The following is a 26,929-nucleotide window of genomic DNA, read 5'->3' as shown; positions in this document are numbered from 1 at the left end:
TGCATTCAGCTCAAAATAATCTTCACGTCAAAGTGGCGTATTTTAGCTCCCCATCAACTTCAACCTGACTCTTTTTTAATCCAGAAAATCATCAGGATTACCCTCTCCTTAATCAATTTCGAAATTCCTGAATGAGTGACAGGAAAATGTTTAATGGAAGGGCCAAACACCAGCCATACTTGAGTGCAGAAAAAAAAAGAATGGAAAGAAAATACAACTTCAGTATTTTACTGGAAACTGAGTTAATAAGTAAGGATCACAGAGCAAATAGCAAACAACAGCTTGAGTTACATCAGAATGAAAAAAGAAATGACAGATTTCCAGTTGAATCTGTTACACAATATGATTAATGGAGCTAACAAGTCACCTATTACACATTAGAAAAACCTCTACGGTTTTTAAAAAAAGAACGACTCGTACAGAGTATAACTGAGGTTTACAGATAAATTTCACAATTTTGTAACTCAGGGAATACATTTCCCTTCTCAAAGATTAATAACCTGACCAATTCATCTTGGCAGCTCTTAGCCTGCCACATACTTTATAACTAAGAGAAATTTGGTTTCTCTCCATTCTGTGATTGAAATGACATTTTAATTCACATCTTTATAAGTAAAATTTCATTATCATTAGACTAAAAGCAAAGTGTTAGCTTGACTTTAGTTTCACTTAATCTTCAAGTGAGCATTACCAAATTTAATCAACAGTACAAAGATTCTCTGGTTGAGCACAGTAATAAGAATTTTTGAAAAGCAGAGATATATTTTTATAAAGATATATTATTGAGTCTTTCATAAAAATTCATACAAATAGAAGGAAAAAAGAGAAAAAAAATCAGAGTATTGGGCTTTGCCCTTGAATCTCCTCTTCTAGTTTTCCTTCCAGTTAAACTGATTTCCTCATATATTTGTTTCTGGATTAAAGCCAAAATCAACATTGTCCCTATTTCTAATCAAATAACAGGGAAACAATGACAAGTTCTGGATGCAGCTAGTGGATCCCGAGAGGCAGAGTAGCGGGACCTAGCTTGAGCGGTGTCTCTGACTCATTTCTGACTTCAGGCAAGGTATTTACCATCTCTGCAGTTTTAGCAGAACTGTAATAATACTAATTTATTTTATAGGTACGATATTAAGCATAACAAAAACCAATCATTGTCTACTGAGGTTGATTAGAGGGAACACTACTTCTGCAGCTTGGAAAAGAGATTTAGCATTATATCTCATATCCATTTCTGTTCTCATTCCCATTTTAAATGAATTGGATGGGAATTTTATGTACCCGATAGTATTTGCAGTTTCAATATACAAAATGGAAAATAAAATGGGCCATGGTATAATTTCCACTTCAGAAGTAAAAGCTTGAGAAATGTTTTTCTTGATTTCTATCTCTTTGTAATCAAACTTATTTGACTTTTTAAGGCTTTCACTGAGTATAACTTCTTAAGATAAATGACAAAGATACTGCTGAATTCCATTTTCAGAAAAAAAAGAATGAAAGTTTGGAAGAAAATAACCTCCAAGAGTCTCTAAGTCTGTGTTTATGAGTAAATTTTTAGCTAACTCTTACATTAAGCATGTAGTCCATCTGTGAATGTTAACTTATTAAACATGTCTCTTCCAAACTCCTCCAATAACTTTTTCTTCTTTTCGTTTCTTTTATTTTGTATCCTTTCATAATAGCTTGCTTAAGACATACTACAATTTTTGAAATTTTACATGTTACTAACTACTTCGTTTTGTAATTGTGTTTTTTTTTAATTGTACATCAGCCATAGAACTTTTCAGGTCTAGACTTAATAATATTTTTGCCTTTAAATTTAATCCAATATAATCAACTAACTTAAAAAAATCTTTTTAGTGAGGTGGGGTAGAAATTGGATTTTAGATCTAGAATAATTCATATCAAATAATACAGGATATCAAATAATCACCATTTGAAAATTATTTCAGTTTTATAGTAATTAAAAATTTAGAAACAGCCCAAAACAATAACATTGTAAAAGAAATACAACTGATTTTATAGTGAGGAACTCAATAAACTGATATGGATTTATCACAAACCAGATTTGCAGAATAATACTGTTTTACTATCATGAATGATGAGACCATATTTACAAAAGATGTGTCTTAATACCTAAACATTTCTTCAATATTGTGGAAGATAGTTAGAATTGCAAATGAAGGCACTGGGAAATTTTTGAGGACTTATGATATTCTCAGGAATTATTCATGATCAAATTAATGTAATGACTTTTAAAGTATATATAATGACATTTGAAAGCCTTATTGTTGAAGGATCTGCTGTACTAGAGGCTGCTTCCTTTCTCTGGGAGAGATCAGATTTGATTATTTTAATGCCAATGAGAGGAAAATTTCAAGACAGCAAGAGACAGACCTGCCAAAGGATTTCATCAGCCCTGTTTTCTACCAACACACCAGTATATCTGTATGTTGTGTTATTTCCCAGAGCATTTTCACACACACTGTCACTTATACAAGAGCCAGAATCATATATAAGGACACATGTTTTTTAAAAAGCTCTTTAAGTTTTTAAACTAATTTATTCACTTTTGAAATAAAGTACTTGACTCCACAAATAGATTAGGGTATTTGTTGATGAACCAAACAAAAATATACTAATGTCAACAGGGAGTGTAAAGGCAAAGTCTGGAAGGCACAGAAATTTCATGAATTTTACTTCTTGACTCTTGAATATTTTATCTGATAGCTGGAAGTGGATTAAAATAACAAAGATCTGGTTACTGTTACAGAAGAAAAATGAGACATTATTTTCACTACTGGAAAGAAAAAGGAAAAAGTCCAATAAAAATCCATTAAAATCTAGAGGGTATTATGCTCAGTGAAATAAGCCAGGCAGAGAAAGACAAGTATCAAATGATTTCATTTATCTGTGGAGATAAGAACAAAGAAAAAACTGAAGGAACAAAACAGCAGCCGACTCACAGAACCCAAGAATGGACTAACAGTTACCAAAGGGAAATGGACTGGGGAGGATGGGTGGGAAGGGAGAGGTAAGGGGGAAAAAGAGGCATTACGATTAGCACACATAATGTAGCAGGGGTGGGTGTGGGGGGTGGGGGAGGGACACGGGAAAGGCAGTATATACAGAGAAGACAAGTAGTGATTCTATAGCATCTTACTATGCTGATGCACAGTGACTAATGGGGTATGTGGGGGGGACTTGATAATAGGGGGAGTCTAGTAACTATAATGTTGTTCAAGTAATTGTACAGTAACGATACCAAAAAAAAAAAAAAAGAAAAGAAATCCATTAAAATATATTGGTTCTTTTCAGTCAGAAGAATACTTTGGATTAGAGTCACAGAAAAATGGTATTGTATCATATTTTTATACTAATCTCCCAGATAAATGTGAATATCCTTAGTGAAAGTCTGTATTTTTTTTTGACAAACAATTTTCTCTCTCTGAACCTTGTTTCCTCAAGTATGGATGATTGGATGATTTCACTTATTTTCATTATATTTTGACTGTGTATTCTATCCTTATAGGGTAACATTTTCTATTTTTTAAATCTTTTTACGCATTTTAAAAAACTATTTCCTATTTTCCATCCCTTTTTCTTTTGCTTACTTATACAATAAAATAATCATGCTTGCTTATTTTCTGTATTATTAAAAGGCTTTATGATTATGTTTATGACTACATAAATGAATACATGTTAAGAAATCTTCATTATGTGGAAGGGTATTTTTTTTAAATTTTTACTCCTTGAACTTTATGATAAATTTTTAAATTAAATAATAAATAATTATAAAGGTACAGATGAGAAAATGACACCATAACTGTTATAATTTTGCTGAAGAAATATATTAATTGCCAAATGAAAACATGAATCAAACTAATAATTTATTATGAGATAGCTATAGCAATGGCATTAGGCCATTAAGATAGCCAAATTTTAAATATTTTAGGTATTAAGTTTTCAGTCACTTATTTTCTTTGGAGATTTTATAAATCCAAATATCTCTTTGTACAACCACTGTAAGTATCACACATCACAATGTCATATGTGCAAATCAATAAAAACTATTTGCAAATCAACAAAAACTTAGCAAAAGTCATTGTTATTAAGTGCTCTTGGTCATTGCTGGGAGAGGGGAGACAATGGAAGGAATCTAAAAGAGAATTTAATAAACTCAGCAGACAAAAGAATTTGGTCTGTAGTAAGCAATTGTAAAATTACAATAACAGATGCTGGGAGTTGTCTAAAATTCTAACTTAAGCTCATAAGTTTTCTTCTTACCAATTTAACAAATATTTTGAGTACCCCTACTGGGTTGAATTGTACCCCCCCAAAATGAAACTTTCTATCCCTTGTAAACAGTAACTTCTCAGTCCCTGGCAATCACCATTCTACTTTCTGTTGCTATGAGTTTGACTACACTAGGTACTTCATGTGAGTGGAATCATATAGTATTTGTAGTTTCATGTCTGGCTTATTTCACTCACCATAATAACTTCAAAGTTAATATTTCATTATATATACATAGCTCATTCTGTTCATCTACTCTTTTGTTGATGGACATTTGGGTTGCTTCCATCTTCTGGGTATTGTGAATAGTGCTGCTATAAACCTTGGTGTACAAATATCTGTTCAAGTCCCTGCTTTCAATTATATCTGCTTTTTATGATATGGAGGTTTATTTATTTTTCTTCTTAAAATTAGAATGTTTAAATCACAAGTTTACCACAATTTTGCACAGTATTAAAAAATATGTTAACAGAGAGAATTAGCAATAGTCATAAAGTCTAAGGATAATTGCCTATTCTATTTTGAAAATAGGTAATTCAGAAGGTGGGCAACACAGCACAAAACATTGACCTTGAAGATGTTTACGATTCAAGTAGGAAAATACTACATGTATTTTGTAAACAAATAGGACAAGCTCAAGTCTTCCATAGAGAACTCTACTTTCTTTGTTGATCATTAGAGACTTCTGCTCGCCATCTCAGCTTTTCTTAGGAAAGATCATTTTTTATTTCCAATGAACTACTATTCAAAATTATTGATGCTTAGTACAGATAACAGTAGGTACATTGACAACCTATATTATTTTTTCCAGTGTGATTTATGGAATGTAATAATTAAAAATAATTGGATTCTTTCTTCTTTCCCAATCCCCCTGCTTTTTTTTCTACCTTTAATTCTGGTGGGGGAAAGGAGACACCTCTATTGGAGATCTGCTTTATTTTATGAAGATTTGATTGCATATAACAGTTTAAATGGACAAGATTAGACCACTGTTACAGCTAAACCTATAAGAAAATAAATTTTCTATAGTAGCATTTGATTGCTATGCCTGATTTGAAAGGTGGAAATGTCTTCATTCCATTTTTATCTCAAAGAAATTATTGTAATTGTAGTGGGAATTTATACTTCTGCAGGTCCTTTCTTCACAAACGGTGTCTTGACAGATGGACCAATGGTAATGACAGAACCTTCCAAGGACTTCCAGACCAAAGAAACATGAGCACCCCCAGGATCAGAACAAAACTCTTTTGGCTTATAACACCAGATGCCTTTGATTTAGGGTATTCATTCCAACCAGAAATTTTGCTAAATTTGTAGACCTGAGCCCAACACCTGCAAATGCATAGTGTAGGACACCAGGGCGTTGTAAATTATGGCTCTTCAGTGCAGTTGGTGTTGGCATTTAAAGGAAATGATTTTATCTTTCATGACCATAATACAAGCTACTTAGAAAAGGTTTTTTTAATATAACTTCAAGATTATTCTATCGCTTAGAAAATACTGATTGATAGCAAACCTATTAGTCTTTTTTTCTCAGTTTGCTCATATTTCTGTTGTTGGCAATTTCTCATCTCACTTTTAGCCCCTCTAAAAGCTCACAAAGGGAGACTGTTTTTTACTTTGGAGAACATTTTAAATGCCACAATTAAACTTAATTGTCTCTATATTTTAATATAAGCTAATTTGAAAAATATAATTCAACATACTTAATATAATCTATATATAAAAGCATCTATTAAACATAGTCCCTGGCATAAAGAAGATACCAATATATGCTTGAATTTTAAAGAAAAATAATTACTAAGATAATAGAGTGAAATAAGTTTTTCCTAAATTGTCACCATAAACTATACCATACAAATGTATAAAAAGATGACTTACTGAAAAAAGTGGATCTACATGTGCCTACCAGAGCTTTTCTGTAAAGAGTAATTATAATGAGTTCTTGTATTTTATCTGATTCCTTTGCCCATTTAACTATTTTATTTATTCAGCACTTCACTTCTTTCTGTACATTTTGGTTGTTTTGTTTACAAGGTTGGATAAAAAGGATAAATCATAGCAGGTAATTATATATTTTCATGGTAACGTAATTGCTTTTACATGGATTTCTGCCCAGTGCTGCCATAGAGAACATCAGGTCCCCAACCATTTCTCTTTAGACCATTAAGTAAATACAGACACGGAATGAAAATTAAAATACGCTTCCTTTCAGAGAGGAAACCTCCCTGAAAAGAAATAAGCAAAATATTGTGCCTGTACGTTTCCTGTGTGCATGAAGGGGGCTTGCCAACCGGCGCTCACCAGCTCCTTTGGAAAGGGGCGGCGAGGACAAAGCTCTTTGTTGGAAAATCCCCCAGTCAGCCTCTGGAGATCTTTTCTGTGAAGGTATTCATTCCTCCAGAGAGGAATCCAGATCTCTGGCCCAGAAAGGGATGGCAGGGGTGTAGAGCCCGGCTGCTGGTTAAAAGTAGCCTGGGGGTGTCTCCACCTTACAGAACTATGTGTCTCCAGACCTCCGTTGTGCCCATGGCCAAGCTACCTGGAGTCTCAGTGGTTCGCCATCATAGAAAGTAAGCCTCCGTTTTGAGGGGGTGGGAGACATAGAGCCGTCCAGCCGCTGTGTCTAGGTGGGGGTGGGGGTGTCCGCCTCCGAGCCCCACCCCAGTCTGCACACTGCGAGGCCACTTCGCTTGCTGCTTGAGGAGTTCCCTGTGCTGCTGTTTGATACTCAGGTTTCTGCAGCTTTGCCGACACACACTCTGTGTCATCTACAAGCTTGTCGACATTGCATGCCAGCTGGGTTCTCCTCTCCCGTATTATTCGCCCTTTTCAATTCATACTTGCTCCAATTTTCGTCACTCCTTTTCTCATGGGGTTTTGTGAGAAAGAAAAAAATTCGTGTGTTCAATCCAACCAAAAGTCCCTAACTCCTTCCTACCGCTTATTTTCAAAAATACACTCCTCCCGTTGTGTTCCCCCTGACCACGTTGAGCATAGAAAAGGAGGTATCTTACTGCCAAAAGAAGTTTCGTGGCAAGGAAATCCCATTTTCCCCTCTGAGAAAGGTTTTCCCTCCTGGGAAAAATATTCTGCAGGGGCAATAATTGGACTTTAAGTGGGGTCGTTGCAATAAATTAGATGCTAGGGATACCACAATTAGCAAGGTGTGGGCTTTGCCTTCCAAAACTTTAATTCAAGCAAAATTGTGTGACAAAGGGAAGCAGTTGGAGAAAGACATGTAAAAAACTGAACAAATGATAATTCCATTGCCTGGCACAGAGCCTGGAACACAGCAGGCACACAAATGATATTTACTGAGTGAACAAATGCTATATTGGTCTGTAAATATAGTATGAGGTACAGTGGAGGAAGGAATTAATTTTGTCTTGAGAGGTGGTCTGAAAAGGTTCGTTTTTATAATTAATTACATATGGTTTCATGTATACTTGATTTATATCATGCTTAACTTCCATTTTAATATATATTTTCACTTCTTCCCACAAACATTGCTTTATGGAGGCAGCTCTGTCTTATTTGCCCACAGCATGCAACCTAGTGCTGAGCAGACAGCTGATGGTCAATAAACTCTTGCTTCCATTCCCCAGGACTGCTTCTGCTTTAGGGCAGCGGTCTCCTCTCCTGCCAAGTTAACCTGATGTTCCTTGTAGAAACGCACGATTCTGTAACAAATAAGCCACAGCCATGTGCAGTAAGAGTGGTTGGTATTCACGGGACAAGGCCCAGTAGGTGGGCCTCTGTACCCCTCTATGCAGCCTGGCTCCCTGTGTGCAGCAGGGATACGTACACAGAGAGGAAGGCCATGTAGAGTACAGGGTAGGTGGGAAGCCCTCTACTCAGTTGCTAGATCTTCCACTCGCCAGTGCTGTGATCTTAGGTAAGTGACTTACCCTCTCTGATCTACTCACTTGTGTGATGAGGAAAATAGTACTTGCCTTATAGAGCTATTTGAGGGTGAAGTATGATGTTTATGAAACACATAGCACAGTTCAAGGTTGTGTAGTAAAAACAGTATCAGCCAGAAGTGAAACTGTATGAAGTAAAATGATACAGTTATATCTACACACAGACTCTTTATTACTCTGAAATGCACAAATTTCATATACTGAGAAAATTCACATTATATTTTGCGGTGCTTCCCAAGGTAGTCATGCATACTATTTGTTACTGAATTTAAGGAGTGCCCCTCCCATTCTGTAACTGTTTCCATTGACTCTAGAAGAATTGAAAACGGGAAACTTTGTTCGCGTAGACTAAAAAAAAAAATTGCCTGTTAAGTCTTTAAATCATTACTTCCCAACCTTTGCTGGGAGCCTTAAACATTATAAGGCCTGACTACCACCTTTAGACATTTGATTTAATCCCTTGGCATGGAAATTTTTGTAAAGGTCCCCAGGTGGTCATTAAGGATAGCAAGGTTTAGGAACCACTTCTTGAATTATGTAAGAATCGAGTAAGAGTTGTACGAAAAGGACCTAGTGATGACAGGTTCTATAAGAATAAAAATAGCCTAACATCTAATTCAGTTGATTCCAGTTCTTTTTTTTCAGTAGAAACTGTAGGTATAAAATTTTTTTGAAGATTATGCAGCTATTTCTGTACTTCTAGGCTCCTTAGCTTCTAAAATTCATGAAAATCCACCACTGACAGCACGAGGAGTTCTCTTGAGGATGAGCACAATTTTTCACCAAGACTCACTGCCTCAAGAGTGACTGAAAAAATAATCTCAAAAGGTAGTAAAGTTAATTTTCCTCTACAACTTCAAACAGGGCTTCAAGTTTTCTATTATCTTGGTAGCTTGCCCACATTAGGACATTAAGAAAAACAATGCATATCACCTCCTTTGTTGCAACCTTTTTCTTTCTTCTTTTAAATATAAAAGCAGTCTTCCTTACATAAAACAAATTACTATTCATTCAGTACTTGTCACATGCCAAAGTATCTAAAAATATTACATCAAAATTGCTACAATCCTGCAAGATAGGGACTATGATTCCTGTTTTACAGATCAGAAACATTTTAGAGAACCGTGTAAGCTGCGTAAGGCCGCACAACTAGGAAGTGACAGCCACAATTATGGACCTGGTCTTTGTGCTTACAGAGCCTGTGCCTCTGTCCTATGAGCAGCACATAGGGCCACCCGAAAAGCCAGACTCCCCCCGTCTGTTTTTGCAATTGAACAGGTAACAGTGAGCATCATTCTGTGTGTGGGAAGCCTGGAAAGACCAGGAGAATTTCCTTGGCCACTCTCAGATCAGAGATGCTCTGGAATTGCATCCAACCTCCCGGATCACCTTGAGTCTGAACCCAACTCTGGACTCATACAAAATCCACGGTGAATAAGCTTCTGCAATTCTCTTTGTTCATGCAGTTCTTTCAAAGGAGAAAATGGCAAAGATGTTCAGTTTCATCGTTGTTGCCACTACTCTGCTAATGGGCGGGGAAAGCTGGGTAAGCTCATCACAGAACTATTATTATTTCTCAGCCCTGATTGTTATATTTTTTTCTAGTTGCCTTAGACCTCCATTGGAACTTTGAGCCTTGAGTACCAAATTTAAGTGTGTACTTATGGCTCTTAAAAATGTATTGATGTAGTTTTCATTTATTTGTATGCATTCTGACTTTTACATGCTTCCAAGCTTTATCAAATTAGCACTCAGTTAACATAAAGAACTGCTTAACAGTTTACTAAGTGGGTCCAGTACATTTTTCCTATTTCTTCTGGAATGTCTCAACCTTCTTCGAAATTACAAAATACTGTTCTAGAGGTTGAATTCCAAGTCCAGAAAAAAAAACTATAGTAACTTGTCACTGAAAAAACTTAACTGGGAGGGCAAAATAAAAAAGGTTTGTGGAAGCATCTGCCACATAACAGGTGCTTACCAAGTGCCTTAAATTTTTTCAAGTAAAAATCAGTATTCACAACAAATAAGTAATCTTTTTTAACTTGCTGGAGTATTTGGGTAGTTACATAAGATAGGGATTTAAAATTGTCCACAGTAATTAAAACTGATTTTGGGTTTTCCAATGTGTAAACTAAACAGATTATTTGAAAATAATTACAATAAACTCATGCTTTTCTCCATTCATGAATAAAAGGGAGAAAATACTCACTTGCTCAATGTTTTGGGAAAAGGAAAACTCCTAAGTTTTAAATAAGCTTACTAAAATCATATATACCATGTAATAGAAACTGAACATTCTAGTTCAGTTTTTTATTTTAAAATTGCATAGGCTACTAGACTTAAGAATAAGACAACCAATTTCCCATTATTGGGAAACTGCACAGGATTCCAGACACCACAAAATGTTCTTGCTGTTCATTTTTTACATGGCTCTGACTCAGGGGCTGAGCAAGTAACTCTTTCAGAATGGATGAATCAGGGTAACGAGAATAGAGTATCAAGAGCAAATAAGAAATAGTCCTAGAGAAAAAGCTGGGAGAAATTGAGTGACTTGGACCCTGAGATGGGGGTGAAGGTCTCTCCCACCACTTCCCACTCTCCCACATGACTTTTAGTTTTAAGGCTGAATGTTTTTGTTTGCATTATGATCCATCACAGAAAGGCAGTGTACCTCCTTCTTTTATCCCAAATACCATATCTAATTGTGCTGCTTTGATTGCCTCACTGAGGGCAGGGAGCACAGTAGGTCCACATATTTATGGAGGAATATAAGGTAGTACATGAAGACAGGAACAGAAAGTTAGGCAAATAAAAGTTGGAAAATACATCTGACTATAATCAAATGCCTGCTTTAGGAAATCATGTCTGTAAATGTAACATAAGGCAATACGCATTAAAATTCATAATTTCTCAGAAGTAAATGTTTACGCTTACCACAGAGGATCATGACATGAACTGCAAAGGGAGACATCTCGGTAAAAATGGAAAAGTGGCAAAAATTCGTCATTCGTCCTTTTTTTCCCATTACCCCTAGTAACTCTCTCAGCACTGAGTCAAGAGCAGCTTCTTGGCCACAGAACTTCTTCAACATCCCAATGCACCACTGCATTTGGTTTATCTTTGGAGAGTTCTCAGTCAGATGCCACCTTAGAACGAGCTGGTAAACTGGCGCAATATTTTGGGGGTTTTGCCTTTTTTAGAGAAAATAAGTGACTTAATCAGAAGACTCAGGTTCCTCCCATCCTTTTTGAAAGTAATTGAGGGGAAACAATAAATAAGCAAAAAGTTAAGTGACTGCAGTAGAATTTCCAGCAAGAGATAAATGGGTGAGATTCTCAGGGTCATGAGGGACTAAACTAGCATCTGATGTCCACATGTCATCAGATTATAAGCATTCAATCATGTTTTTTAGGCATATTAATACCAAAAGGTCATTCAAAAGCTCTGTTTATTTTATGGATTGACATAGTAATGATGCATAATGATGCTGTAAAGCACTTTACTATCAAGAAAGCACTTAGGTGGCGTTATATGGAGATTGAGAACAGGGCCCTTGCATTGGATTTGAATACTGACTCCTCTGAACCGCTGGAAATTTTTAAGTGAGTTTCCTCACCAGGGTTGGGCCATTCTTCCCTCCTGGAATCATTATGAGGATCAAATGAGACGGCACCTCTAAAACTCCTAGTCATTCAGATTATTTTATGTAATTGTTTAGTTCAAACCCTTTAGCATAAATCTTAATTTCTTAGTCTTCAAATAAGGAAGAGTATTAGAACTTCCAAGACACTTCCCAGTTAGAATTATATTCTGAAGTGGGAGTTGGTGATGAAAATGAATCATTGGTTCATCCAATTTATCGGGAGCATTTATTTTCCAAGAAAATAAGATGAGCATTTTCGTTGCAGGCTCTAGAGAACTGTCTCCAGGAGCAGGCACGGCTCAGAGCCCAGGTGAACCTGCTCCAGACCCGGGTTAAACAGCAACAGCTCAAGATCACACAACTTTTGCATGAGAAGGAAGTCCAGTTCCTTGACAAAGGAGAGGAGAATATTGCCATTGATCTTGGGGGCAAGAGGCAATATGCAGGTCAGAATTTATTTTTTGTAAGTGTTTCAATAATGTATATCATACACCCATGTGTAATGATGGTCCTGGTTCTTTGATTACCTCCAGTTTTGCTAAAGAGCTTTTCTTATTCCAGTAACAAGCAGCATGAAGCATTATACTGAATTTGAATGTCTTATACCATATTTTATCCTTTTCTTTATTATCCTTTCAGAGGATATTTAGTATCAATGTTAAATATCTGAAAACTTCTATAGTTTAAGAGATCAAGACAACAGATTGTTTAAATACCAGTGTGCAAATGGCAGGATATATGTAGGAAACTTTACAGTTGGGATTTGTTTTTGTGTATCATTTCTTGTTAGATTTATACAGTTTCCCTTTATTTCATTTATTCAGACCCTGATTGCCTTAGGGTAGTAAATAAAGCAATAGAATAAAAGGGCAGGGAAGGAAAAAGAATAAGAATTATTTAAGAAAATAAGAGTCAGTTTTATGTGTATATTTTATAGTTGGTAATTTTCCTTTTGATTAAGCCAGTGTTTCCCCCAGACACTAAATGATCATAAACTATCAACATGTTACATACGTTACTGCACATATCATTATTTCCAATGAAAGCTATTCGCCTGACTTCCTCCAGGCATCTTTTAAATTAAAGCAAACACTAGTTGTCAGAAACAACTAGAATGCCATCTAGAGCCCTTTGTTCAGATGTCTTCTCTAGCTACTGCCCTGATGTATCATAATTTCTCTGTTTATGAGCCTCTCTTGGTCAATGAACTTGGCACTTTGTAAGGTCGGGGATGATGCTTCATGCACTCTTTCCTCCCTATTGGCTATCAGGGTGGAGCCTCATGTTTATGAATAAAAACAAGGTAGTACATAGAGATAGGAAGGGCAACATAAGCAAACCTAAGTGGAGAAATATACCTGACTATAATTGAAAAGTTATAGGGGCCAAAGAGATGCCAAGCTGATGAGAATAAAAACATCTTCGTTTTGTGTTTCTAATTATACCCCAGGGTAGGATGTAAGAGTTATGAGAATCTTAGAACCTATGCTTCAATAAAATGCTCCCATTACTACTCTAATCCTAATTCTCTAATAGGAGAGATTAGGTAAAGATCCTAATTTCTGTCTTTATCAAAATCCTAATCTCTTTCTAAACGACTCTTTGTCCAGGGCTCCTGACCCTCTGTTGTCCAGCAGAGTCCTTGGAGTCCTACTCCCTTCTCCCCTTTAGGGGTCAGAAGGAGGCCAGAGCCACTGGCCATGACAGTAGGCCATGATATAGGGTGAGGATGGTCTCTGGCCCTGGAACATGGAACAAAGAGGAGCCAATGACAGCGTGGATAAAAACAGGTGTGGGAAACACAATCATGGGGCAAAGAACCAGGAACTGGAAGCTAAGAATGGAACTCCAGTGATGCTAAGGCAAGCCAGTGAAAGAAAGCTCAGGGAACAGGGGGCCAGGAAGCAGAATCAGTAGTGCCGGGTACAGTCCAGGTACGCTAAACATTACAATTCCTCAAGAGTTCCCGAGCCTTTGAGCTTTGCATTAGCCCTTTTCTCTATCTGGAAGGTCTTCTCTACTCAATTCCTTCTCCCTGGACTGACTCCTATTCGTCCTTCAGATACCCGTTCAGCACTTAGGAAAGTTTTCCTGATGCTGAAGTCTGGGTTAGGTACCACTTCGATGCACTCCAAAAACACCCTTTACTTTCCCACCTTAGCACTTAACCTGGCATATCACCATCGTAAGCTTTACCTTGTCTCCCCAGCTAAAGGGAGCTGACCTTGTATTCTCAGCACCAAGCATGGTGACTGCCGTACACTAGATGTTCGACACATATTTTTAAAGGTTTAGTTGGTGGAACAGACCTGGTCAGAGAAAGTGAGGATAAACACTTCAAAAAGACCCATGGTGTTCAAACAAGATAGTTATTTGACTAGCAACTAGAGAGGAAGGCAACAGGATGGCTATTCGAAGTAGGAATATACAGATATGTGATTCCCAAGGTAGGTACAAAACTGATCTCAAGGGCAAGGAACTGATGGATGAGTGAGGGGAGTACCATCGTTCCAAATTCCCACCAAGTGCAAGATCCAGGGTATCTATTCAAACCCAATCTGAGCAGGTTGTTAGGTTGTTAACACAGATTCAGGTACGATATAATGGCAAGAGGCAGGCAACTGGATGATTGCTACCGGCACTGTGCAATCCAGTCATGGGAAAACAGGTTCTAGAGCTACGACTCTGATCTCTGTGTTGAGAGCTGGGAGCTGACCTTAGGAAGTAAGAGGTCACCAAGGAGTAAAGCAAGACGTCAGTTACCAGAAAATTAAAATACCAAGGTCAGTGGGACTGACTGTATAAGCAGGACTCAGGTATTAGAGTCATACGGACAAGATCTAGACAAACCACTGTAGGGTATGTGTGTCTTATAACATTATAACACATATAATGATTTAGATGATAGACATTTTCTGTTGTTGGATATCAAGGCCAAAAAAAAAGGCCCAGAAGTCAACATATCTATGTTTAATATTCTTCACACATAGTATAAACATGAAGAAGGAATAAATATGAAATATAAATATAAATATAAATATATGAAATATCTAGTTCAGTTGCACTTTATTTTTCAAAATATAAGCAAATAGTATCAGAGGGTCTACCAAGGGTATACACTTAATATTTAAAATACATACACATAAATTCTAAAAAAATACTCAATTATATATTAACGTATTTAAGATAATATATATAGTAATATATAAAGCATATGAGAACTTGCTCACACCAAAGTATACATTTTTGGTTACCTTAAATTAAAAAAAATTCATGTATGTTATCTGTAGAAATATAAATTTCTTTGTTCCTATTTACAAGTTACTACATTACTAAGTAAATTAATTATTTTCTGAATTCTAATTCATCTTATGGTAGAAAACACCTAATTAGATACAACCCAGCAATTTTCGCAAACAATGCACAAACCACATGATTTTTATACAACGTATCATTAAATGTATCTGTTTTTTAAGCATTTGGGTGCTATTGAATTATGTACCTACATTAAAAGATCACAGTACCGAATTCACATTAATTGGCCACTGTCACAACAGCCTGTAACATTGATGCTGGGGTTTTTGTTCCAGGAGTCGAAGAATGAACTTCGTGAACGGACAAGGCAGGAGATTTACAGTGTTTATTCAGATACAGAGAGAGAGAGCGAGAGAGAGAGCGAGCTTTATTCAGGATAAGAGAAAGTATGGAACTCCCCGCAAGTGCAGGGAGGGGCAAGGTTGCCGCCTGGGGTCTTGTTGTCTATAGGGTTTTATGCTTGCTGCAGGGGGACTTTGCTATAGATTCACCTGGAACGCTAGTTACGTTTTAACCTATCTCTGTGAAGGTTTCCCAGATACACTATTGTAAGCTAATGGGCCTACGCGACTATAAGCAATAAGCTGTTCTATACCACTGGGTCCCGATGGGGAAAAAATTGTTACATTGTTTCAATTTCAAGCACCCTGTTTTGTAAGACTTTGTGCTTTTCGGGGGCCCACAGCTACTCTAACTGGGCAGGAGTTACCCCTGCTGCCTCCCTGTCTCAAGATGACCACTGTTCAGCCAACAGGCCCCTGGTTTAACCATGTGCCCTCCTGCAGGGCCCCAGTGTTTACAAGGCAGTATGTGTCGTAGTTGCAGTGTAGACACTGAAGCCTTGTTTAAAAAGTTTGAAATTCCAGCTGTTCGCCCTGCTAGCTGTGGCCTTTGGGCAAGTTACTCAACCCTATATGCTTCTTAATCCTTACCTGTAAGATAGGAATGATAAGTATGTTTCTTTGCTGTAAGACTGAGTTAACACAGGTACCATGATTACAAAAGCATTTACTACAATAGAAGTGCTTAGTGAATGTCAGCCATCTGTCCCTATTATTACATGGTCTCTCGCTAGGTTTCAGAGGAGAGACCACTCTGCCCACCCTACAAGAATAATTGCTCTCTCCGAGGAAATAACTTCCTTTCTCCCCTTCTCCCTGTGTTCCCCGGCGTGAGACTGGCTGCAGCAGGTCAGCTCGGCGGCCCCCTCCAGGCGAGGGGAGGGGCGGTTGCGCTCCAGCGTTTCCCCGCGCGCCTTGCAGAGGGCTGGCTGGGCTCCGTGGGCCTTTGTTCGCGTTTAGAAGCTGGGGCTTCATGCCTTTGGTTCTCAGCTTTGAGCTCAGCGCCATTCTGGGACGAGAGGAAAAAGCCCTTTTGGCAGGCTGTCCTATCACTTCATGAAGTTAAAAATTCAGCTTTCCAACAGGGCTTGCATTTTGCATGATCAGGGAAAGTATTCACGTCACCCGGTTTAGCACAGTGTTTGTCAAACAGGCAGGAAGCCTTGGCCTCACTCTGTTATGTAAGTGTCCAAACTCCGCCCCCACTCTTTTTTTTTTTTAACTATGAAAACAGAGCCCTCTCATCCTGTCCTTAGCCGGGTTATCCTCCAAGGAGTTGAGTGGGTTGAAACATTTTGAAAAATCATAGTTTTAAATATTTAGCTAATATTTTTAGAACCTACATTGTTTGAACTTTTGCTATCACAGTGTGCGTCTATTAAGCAGACAATTAATGGTGCTTTTCTGATGTTTATTTATTTGTTGGCTGTGTTTTTGTTTTGAAGTTGGAAATTTTCTCTGGATCTGAAGTTGCGTTGGACATTTTTCTCTGGGAAGAAGGCAAAAAAATCAAAAACACAAACTCAAAGTTGGCATAAAATAGAAACAACTAGAAAATATTGGCTGAAAACTCCATATTCACAAAGTCTCCCAGAGGCAAATGTTATAGCTAATCATTTCCATATTTTCCCGGAAAACAGTCTGAACCCTGTGGGTCTTTACTATTCAGCTCTTTGGTAGGAGATTAAATGTAAGCAAAGAGCTCCTTTCCTAACAAGGTTATAGTCTGTTTAAAGAAAAGAGGTATACAATGTACTTGACTGCAAGATGTAAGCTTTTAAACACTGAACTAACTTTAGATCATCATTTTCCCATTGTTTTTCTTCTTAATTGCCAACACGATTTAAAAAAAATAATCAAGCACATATAAAGAATACTTGGGCTTCTAAATCTCAACAATAAGTATATGAGTAAACCCTAAATCATTACAAAGACAGCCATCTCACCAAAGCAGAAATAGTACATGATTGGTCTCAACCTAGGGAGGGCTTTAGAAAGTGACAGAGATTCTTTCTTTCCCCTTCTAATTTCTATTGCCTATTCCATCTATTTAACATGTGGGATATTTGCTATAAAACAGAAATATAGACAAATTGCCATCAAAACAATGAAAATGAAGAAAGAAGTGAAAAATATGTGAAAAGAATGGAATTATCCGATCATGAACAGAAAATGTTTTTTAAAAAGGAAAGATACCAACAAAGTGGGTTAAGGGTAAAATATGGAATTTAGTGATTTTAATTTTTACTTTTTTTTTACTCAATTGTTACTTTATTTTTTCTTTTTACTTTTGAATATTTTTACTCAAAAGTTTGTGACCAGGTATTCTTGAGACCATCTTTTTATAGTGGCCACTACTTCAACCAACCCAAAACAAATCTTCCTGGGCATCTAAACAATACTGAAGTCCATACTTGCTGTGTTCTCTAAATCTATACAGATTAGCCTAGATGAGGCCTAGGGGATATCAATTTATCCCACCCTCAACTGATATAAGAAACATATTACCTTTTGGTGACAAATAGGTAACTACGTTTGCTTCTGTGGTCAAAGAAATATCACGGCAAAGAGGAATGCAGGGATAAAAAATAGAAGCTTGCAGTTTTTAACAAAAACATCTAAGAATGCATGGACTTTTAGAAATTTCAGTGGGTTAGTGAAAAATCTGGTGGGAGGTTATAAGAATCTAACAAGAAGACTGGTATTTTTTAGTTCATTTCCAGATGTTCAAAATGATTTCTAATGTTCTAAGAGAATCCATATTAAATAATTTGGTATTAAATTTCTACGTTCATTATAGCTTCATAGGAGAGAGAAGTTCCACATTCTGTCTGGCAAAGCTAAAAGTTCCACTTCAATATACTGTATTTAACTGAACACATACCATTTTTTAAATTGTTTTCCACAAAAGTCAGAAGTGAGAAACCAGATGCCTACTGTACTCCTTTCTTTCCATGATCATATCAGGGATTCAGGTGATAAATACTAGAAAAGGACATATGACTTTCCTAATATCTACTGGAAGATGTACAAGATGTAATTTTTAAAAGCTGATTATCTGTATCATGTGTTTGTCTCCATTAGTATTGAGTACTCTTATTCAGAGGTGCCCAGGAAAAAAAGCCGCATAATAAATGTTACTTTATTTTTTTGCAAACAGATTGTTCAGAGATTTTCAACGATGGATATAAGCGCAGTGGATTTTACAAAATCAAACCTCTTCAGAGCCCAATGGAATTCTCTGTTTATTGCGACATGTCTGATGGAGGAGGATGGACTGTAATTCAGAGACGATCTGATGGCAGTGAGAACTTTAACAGGTGTGCTAATTATGATGTAAGGATTTATTTGGAGTAGCAAATGCGAGATTTATCATAAGTTCAGCATTTTTATTACATCCTGAAGTCTATAATTGCAAAGAATTTCACTCTTTCTGAGTAAGAACACTGAAAGTGCATTAACTAATCAAGAAAATATTGGGGGTGGAGGTAGAGGGCTGGGCATCTTGAGTACAGCAAAGGTCCACTTGGACTTTGCTAAAATGAGCTTTCACTTTTAATTCTTTAGAAACTGGAATGACTATGAAAATGGCTTTGGAAATTTTGTCCAAAAAAATGGTGAATATTGGCTGGGTAATAAAAATCTTCACTTATTGACTGCGCAAGGTAAGGTTTGCCTGATATAAAATTCATTTGAAATACAATAAAAAGAACACTAAAATATTTTTCACTAAATCATAGGCAAGGGAATGAATTCGGTAACTACTATGGATTGAAGATGTTAACAATCCCTTTTGAGCAATAATGCCCTTTGTAAAACATGACTTCTTAAAACTAGGAATAGAGGAAAAGAAACTAGATGTGGGCTGGGTTTGGGGCATTTCTCATATATATTTTTTCTATTTCTGGAAAGGAAATGTAATGTCATAATCATTCTTTTTGTCATGCTTTGAGTGCCTCAAAATATATATACTGTTATCTATTGCCACAATAATACTGTGTAACAAGCCACTTCAAAATCTAGTAGCTTAAAACCACAGCCTTTTATTATTTCCCACAAATGTATCGGTTGGCTGGGCTTTGCTCACAGACCTGTGATCAACTTCCTAGTCAGCCTGAGGCTGGCTGCTCTAGACTGGCCTCGCAGGGAATGGCTCGGCTCTGCTCCGCAGGGTTTCTCATCTTCCAGGTAGCCAGCCGGGACTTGTTCTTACAGCACAGGCAGAATTCCAAGAAAAGGGGGTAGAGCGCACAGGTCTCTTGAGACCTAGCCTGGGAACTGGCACACAGTCACCTTCATTGCCTTCTGTTGGTGAAAGCAAGTCACAGGACAAGCTCAGAGTTAAGGGGAAAGAAAATAGACTTACTGGGAAGAGTTACAGAGTCACATTGCAAATTGGGGGAATTGGGCTGTTTTTGCAGTCAAATAAATAGTATCCTAAATGTCCTCATTTCGGTCCCCCTTTTATTTTGAAAAATTTCAAACATAAAGCAAAGCTGAAAGTTTCAACCTACCACGTAGATTCTACACTATTTTACTGTGTTTTTAAATTGCTTCAATCACATATCTATCCATCATCCATCATCCAGTTTCTTTATTTTTGACACAGTTTAAATTGCAGACATTTGTACAATTCCCTGTGTATACTTTTACGTGGATATCTTTAACCAGAGTTCAGTATTTGTCTAAAATATCATTAGTTCAATAAAAATTTTGCCAAGCTTCTCTTTCCTACGTTTTTTTGCTCCAATCCGTTGCCTCCCTTACCTCGGTTGTGGTCTGAGATTACAGTCGGCCCCACTCAGGTCTGATGCAGAATGTTTCTTCAAAGGCAATTGTATTGCTCAAGAAAGCATGTTAAATCACACAGGCAATGCATTAAATGTAAGAGCAAGGGTTTACTTGTTCCATCCCAGTTAAGGAAAGCATTTGGTATTTCTGTATTCATAATAGTCAATAGGATTATAATTGTAGGGATCTTTGAGACATGAGAATAAAAACTAGAGAGGCTGGATGATCTCAGAAGCTTAATACTTTGTCCTTCTTGTAATCAATGCTCTCTAAATTTTTATACGGTTTCCCTTTCTTCAATCTATTTATTATCCTGCTTTTAAATATTTTATAATACATATAACACTTATCATACCAGCTTCTGTTTCTTTCCCATGTTAATATTTAATCTGGTTTCATATTGAAACTATGGAAAGCCCAAGAGGTAACCCTTGGCTCCTGATAAAAACACAAAATTCAAACACTATTGTAAAAATTATTACTAAGTGCTTATTTGTCCTGATGTACTTTGCCAACACATCTGCTTCCCCTTCATGTTTTGATTGGTCTTGAGGTAGGCTATTCTCATGGTAGCAAAAATGTATTTATCAGTTCAAGGCTTAACAGCTACATATCACATCATCCTAAGGAAAAATAGTGCCTTTGTCCCTGCATTCTTTAATTATGAAAGCAGTTAAGGCTCAGAAACTGCCTTTGAAAAATAGCTCTATCCGCATTACATACATTTTGACTGGAAGCATTTGCAATAAAATTAATTTAGAAATGGTCTGTAATTGCATATCTACATATCAACTGTAAGTATATTTAGATGGTTACCTCAAAAATTGAGATTAACTGTATCTCTCTTCTGTAATACAAAGTATTTCTTTAGGACAGTTAACTTAGCTTGTCTTACTGCTCCCATGTGCAGTCCCTTGGCTCACATAACCTTTATAGCCTTTTGATCAGGTTGTGGGGGGCCTCTTCTGGAACCCCATTCCATGGGACAGCTCCACAGGAGGAAAAGCCTGTGGGGCCAAAGTACCAAGGCCAAGAGGAACCCACATGCCTCCCAGACTAGCTTCAGTAATGGGGAGTCCGGCCTTCCCTGCCCAGACAGCCTTGAGTTTATTTCTAGGACCTGTTCAGCCTCTTCTTCGTCCGCCCCCAACTAGGAAGACTGTGCTCTGGACTGAGCACCCCTGAGCCTGAATGGAGGTGAAGGAATAGCTTTTACTATGGGTATAAACAGAGCTTGAAGGTGCAGCCTGGAATGTCCACAAGTGTGGACAAGGCCCCTTTCTGTGCATGATGGACATAGAGATAATGACGGGAACAGCAGGGACGCAGACCCTAGACCAGGCCTGCATAGTGGGGCCCAGCAGCTCTCTCTCCAGGGCCTCCATGTTCTGGCTTGGAACCCCAAGGAGACTAAGACTGTAAATTCAAACCCAGTCTTACAGGTCATTATGAAATTTCATCACATTAGGAGGATAGAACATATATTATTTAACAATTAGTTTGATTGATAACTCCTGTGTTCCTGACAGTAGTTCTGTTTCCAAAAAAAGAATAGTCTGTTGTTTGCAAATCATGGGTCAACAAAGAAGAGAGACATACTTGACTGTACCAACTCTTTCAGTCATTGTTTATTTTTAAGATCACTGTTCTTACTGAAAGTAAGAAAAAGAGGACAAAAATGTTTAAACTTCTAAAAACTTCTGTTCCTTCACTGTTAGATTTCTTAATCTATTAATTAAAAATGAGTTTTTTTCTTTCTGTTGTTCTTTGCCAACTCACTTGCATTAGCTTTTACCTATGAAAGGTTGAATAGAAATTTTCTACCTATAATGCCGTGTCTCTAATTTTTTTCAAGTCGAGTACACAATCAAAAGTTCATGTTGTAAATACGATGAAGTCACTGTTTATTCTTTGAAAACTGACTCATGGCAGAAGGAAATGGTCTAAGTAAAACAGAGCTATGAATTGTTTTTAAACCTCGGTAGGTCAATGTCATATCACACATTTTTAAAAACTACAATTTTTCTTTTCAGGAGACTACACTTTAAAAATAGACCTTGCAGATTTTGAAAAAAATAGCCGTTACGCACAATATAAAAATTTCAAAGTTGGAGATGAAAAGGTACTAAAATTTTCAAATAAGGAACACTATGAATTAATGTGTAAAATATACAATAGAATCCCTGAAGTCAGTGGAAACAAAAACATGCAATAGTGCGTCTGCTCTTATTTATTAAATAAACATTGAAATAGTGACAACTGATAGTGGAAATTGCCTCTTTTCCTTTAGAATTCCTATGAGTTGAATATCGGAGAATATTCTGGAACAGCTGGAGACTCCCTTGCAGGGAATTTTCATCCTGAGGTGCAATGGTGGGCTAGTCACCAAAGAATGAAATTCAGCACATGGGATAGAGATAATGACAACTACGAAGGGAACTGTGCAAAAGAGGATCGGTCTGGCTGGTGGTTTAACAGGTTGGACATTTTAGAAACATAATTGTACTGGCGTTAGTGATACCTCACTGGTGGGCATTAATTATAATATATGAGTAATGTTGATCTTCTTTGTAATACTGGTATTATTAAGTAATCATCCTTATTAGAATTTTTCAATGATGATGTATTTTTTGGTGACTTGTTCATTGTGGCGTTAGTAAAGCTTGAAAGATAATGTCACAGGAGCAAATCAAATCAGACTTTTACTGAAACTGTTTGCAAATGAATTATGGTGAGTGGTCATAAGTAGTAGCCCATAAATTGACATGAAGAAATAGGGAGTATTATGTACAGGAAAAATACTTTCAGTATGTTAATAACTAGCTAGCTTATCACCTTTTATCATGCAAAATGGCCATGTTATTGTAGTAAATTCCTCTATGTAATATTACTTTTCAATCACTGTGACTTTCATTAAATCATTGACTCCAAGCTCCTCCCAATGCAGAAATCTCCTCTACAATAATTCTGAAACCTGATTCTACCCTCTGACTACTTCAGTGTTACTTTATAAGCTGGCTCATTCTATTTTTGATTGTATTGTTTTCCTTTGATTTATTTTTGATTGTAAGTTTATCCTTTTATTAACCTGAAATCTCCCTTCATGTACCTCACCAGATTTTTCAGTATGTCCAGAGAAATTCTCATTCTTTACAACATAACTCTTCAGGCACTGAATAAGAAGATATTTATTGTATTCCTAAATATTTTCTCTTCTCTAGGCCAGATATTCCTGATTAGCTGGTTTTTTTTTATTAAGGTATGATTGATAAACACTCTTATGAAGGTTTCACATGATGATTAGCTGTTTTTCACTTGAGATGGTTTCCAGACAGTTCCCTTTGTTATAATGACAAATTTAAGGCAGGAATGGAAACTTCATGTGGTCTTCCTTAAAAGTAACCTGATAGGTCTGCTATATCTGCAAAGCACATGTGCCGAAACTCTTAGTGTGAACTTTGAACATCTCTGGAGAAGACCAGACCACCTCAAAATATCTGGACATTTAAAATTTCCATTATAGAATCTTTGGTAAGTGAGTATTTTTGGAGTGTCAGGCTTTTGATGTAATTGAGAACTATCCATTTAAATTCCACAATCTAAATTTTACCATTTTTTGTTATGTAAGTTCTTTTAAAGCATTTTAGAAGCCCCCATCTTATTGAGTGGAGGTATACAGACTTATTGTAATTTTCCCTAAAATCAGGAGAGTCCTTGTTACGAGCATCAGTTATTGTGATGTGCTAATTTTAGAGCTGTGGATCTGATGTACATATAGCTGGTAGTAGTAACATGGTATGTCAAGTTGAATCTAAGTAGTACAAAAGCAGTGTTTTCTCTGGATTTTGTTTTCTTGAAAGTTTGAGTCCATTTAATTTTTGGTCATTTGTGAGGGAACGGGAACACAGCAGTGAGAGAGAAAGAACAAAGAACTAAAGTTGTCTTTTCTTCTTAGCAAATCAAAGGTGATGATAATCTTTTTCCTGGTGGCTTTCTTGTTCTTTAAGAAACCATCTTCATCCTCCTCCTTTTTCTCCCCTTGCCCTTCTAAGTTGACATTATGTAAAAATTGTCAGGCCTATGTAAAACTTACCGGTAATTCACCAGGTTGCAAGCATCCCTTAATGTTTAATTTCCATCAGAATTCCATATACAGAAGTAACAATTGTATTGGTTAATAATAGCATCAAAACCATTTACTTACCTTGTTGATTGGCTTGTACTGGGCCTGAATGACAACTGGCACATTTATTAACATGAGAAAATAGATTATTTACTTGCCTTTAAAGATAGGGGTTTAGAGAGGTCAATGAAAAGCAGTTCAGTAGTTGGAGCCACCCAAGAAGTCTACATTAGCCTTGGAGTCAAAGGTAGATGATAAGGTTGTACAGGTAGAAAATCAGAAAAACTGGAGAAAAAAATCAGTTGTTCTACAAGCCTGGTGCTGCTTCTACCATGCCTGGTATTGCTGTAGTTTAACTCTGTCACCGTTCCTTCTTCTTCTTTTTCTCTGTCTCATAGATCTTCTAGTTTACTTGAAATGTTGCACTTTATACTTATTACCCACCTACCAGACATTCTTTCTCGACATAGCAAATCAGTCACCGGGCGTTGTTTCCCCTGCTTTGCTGGGATAGTGTCTCAGGTGATGTTCACTGTTACTTATTCACCGAGGGAGCCCCAGCCATCTCCCAATCTAGTATCCAGTTCAGGCTCTTCTGGAAACTGAATGATGCTGGAAAATTGGTCCCAGAATAGGTAAGGTTTCCTATGCTGACTGTATAGTCAGTTTCCCAGTGGGATTCAAATCACAGACCAAATAAAGAAGTACATGTAGTAGATAGCTCTTGGAAAACAGAGATACACTAAAATATGTATGCTGGAGAAAATATGGACTATTTTCTTCTTCCATATTACTTTGCACACAGTTTTGAAAATACAGTTGGCTCTTGATACTTGCAGATTTAGCAATCATGGTTTCGATTAGTAACATCCATTTACATTAGAAGGACTGTTAGGATGGTCACCAGGAACGAACTACTGGGCAAGTGATGCAAGCTGACCACTCAGCATTTGTGGGTGAATTATATGCTTTCTTGATTCAATAATTTGGGTGGTTTCCATAGATTTTTCAGAACTATCCCTTGTGAATGTTCTCCTTATATCCTAAGGTCTGACTCTGACATGTTTTCATTTGGTAAATCAATAAAGAAATATGTGGTAACTCACTTCATAACAACAGCACACAGAAAATTATCACATACTCTTAGTTTATACATATCAGGGACAAAATTTACCTATCCCAAAGGAGGAAGGGGGACATTTAAAAATACATGATACAACCTTACCAACTTACCTAGATTGGAGCATTACATGTAAAAAATTAACTCAGCAACTCAGACGAATGATTATTGGTTGATGGCTAGGAAAACTTCAAATGGTGGTTTAGGTTTTGTTTCCCACCCTTGAGGTTAAAATAATTGATATGCTTGCAGTTTTCAAAAAGGAAGAAGGGAGTTTGAAGTACAAAAGCTAACCCTTGGCAGCAGATGGATGAACGTGTGAGTGCAAATTATCCAGGGAAGCTGGCAGGAGAGCCCCATGCCACACCTTGCTTTGTTAACCCACACCGCTCTTACAAAGGCATTTGCTTGTTTCCCTTTCTTGTGTAGAGGTTGTTAAGAACAGAAATGCTTGTTTTTCAGTAAGTTGCAAGTGTCCTGGGTTGTATCCTGAGATATGACACTAAAACCCATCTATTTAAAACCCAACAGTTTAAAGACCCGTCTGTTGTAAAATAATCACTTGGCTTTGGAAAATGATAACTATTCCTTTGTTCGAAAAATGGCAAAATTCATAGTTAAAATGTTTTTGATGGTTGCTAACAAAATGGTTTCAGGATATTTTTCTAGTCTGATTGTTCCCTGTTTATATTTTCTCCCACTAGGTGTCACTCTGCAAACCCGAATGGTATTTACTACACTGGCCCCTACACAGCTATCACCGACAATGGGGTTGTCTGGTACACCTGGCATGGATGGTGGTATTCTTTGAAATCTGTGGTTATGAAAATCAGGCCAAATGATTTTATTCCAAACGTTGTTTAACTGTCCCTGTCGGGCTTTCCTTTCTGTAACTCATCTTGGTTTAAAGTGACTTGAAAAATAGCAAATCTGAAAATACAGACATATGATGATGACAATTGTTATATGTACAACTTTTCATTTTTACTTACCTTTATTATGTAATGTACTTTCAGTATGGCAAATATGTGATATTCACCTAGTAAATGTAGATTATGTTAGTATTTATTGATTCCTATGGGCAGAGGGCTCTCTGATAGGCACTTTATGTTAAACAAAAAATAAAAAGCATGGAATACATATCGTAACTTGGGAAATAACACAAGAGTAAGTGCAAGATTAGTATGAGTATTGTTGAAAACACACATGAAGAAATCTGGCAAATAATGGATTGCCAAATCAATTGCATAGACAATAAATAATATGAGTGGGTATTTGAACTCAGGTCTCTGACTACAGAGCTGGAGCTCTTATAAACACAACCCTGAATCTTAATCATTATAAAACACTCTCTCATATATTTTAGGATGTTTA

The 26,929-nt window shown here is 36.8% G+C and overlaps 1 protein-coding gene across 2 annotated transcripts; it reads left to right on the top strand.

Moving 5' to 3' along the window:
- Positions 1-932: 932 nt before the first annotated feature.
- FGL1 (fibrinogen like 1) lies at positions 933-26,514 on the top strand. Of its 2 annotated transcripts, XM_073219104.1 has the most exons (9): positions 933-1,066; positions 9,689-9,768; positions 12,131-12,311; positions 18,682-18,841; positions 19,089-19,186; positions 22,346-22,434; positions 22,603-22,790; positions 24,834-25,070; positions 26,260-26,393. In XM_073219104.1, exons 2-8 carry the CDS (start codon positions 9,706-9,708, stop codon positions 25,039-25,041), a joined length of 987 nt encoding a protein of 328 aa, XP_073075205.1. In that variant the 5' UTR covers positions 933-1,066; positions 9,689-9,705; the 3' UTR covers positions 25,042-25,070; positions 26,260-26,393. The 2 variants fall into 2 exon arrangements, with proteins under 2 accessions (XP_073075205.1, XP_036852913.1); XM_036997018.2 differs by lacking the exon at positions 24,834-25,070 and having other exon boundaries at positions 934-1,066; positions 26,260-26,514.
- Positions 26,515-26,929: the final 415 nt, after the last annotated feature.

The sequence above is a fragment of the Manis javanica genome, chromosome 12, assembly GCF_040802235.1.
Source record: "Manis javanica isolate MJ-LG chromosome 12, MJ_LKY, whole genome shotgun sequence".
Taxonomy (NCBI): domain Eukaryota; kingdom Metazoa; phylum Chordata; class Mammalia; order Pholidota; family Manidae; genus Manis; species Manis javanica.
This window is presented reverse-complemented; position numbering and strand designations above follow the sequence as displayed.

What these genes read in the sequence shown, in the direction of transcription:
- FGL1 (XM_073219104.1), top strand. Translation starts at nt 9,706, where the DNA reads ATGGCAAAGATGTTCAGTTTCATCGTTGTTGCCACTACTCTGCTAATG. An exon ending in TAATGGGCGGGGAAAGCTGG is followed by an intron (nt 9,769 to 12,130) that starts GTAAGCTCATCA and finishes TTTTCGTTGCAG; the next exon opens with GCTCTAGAGAACTGTCTCCA. An exon ending in TCACTTATTGACTGCGCAAG is followed by an intron (nt 19,187 to 22,345) that starts GTAAGGTTTGCC and finishes TTTTCTTTTCAG; the next exon opens with GAGACTACACTTTAAAAATA.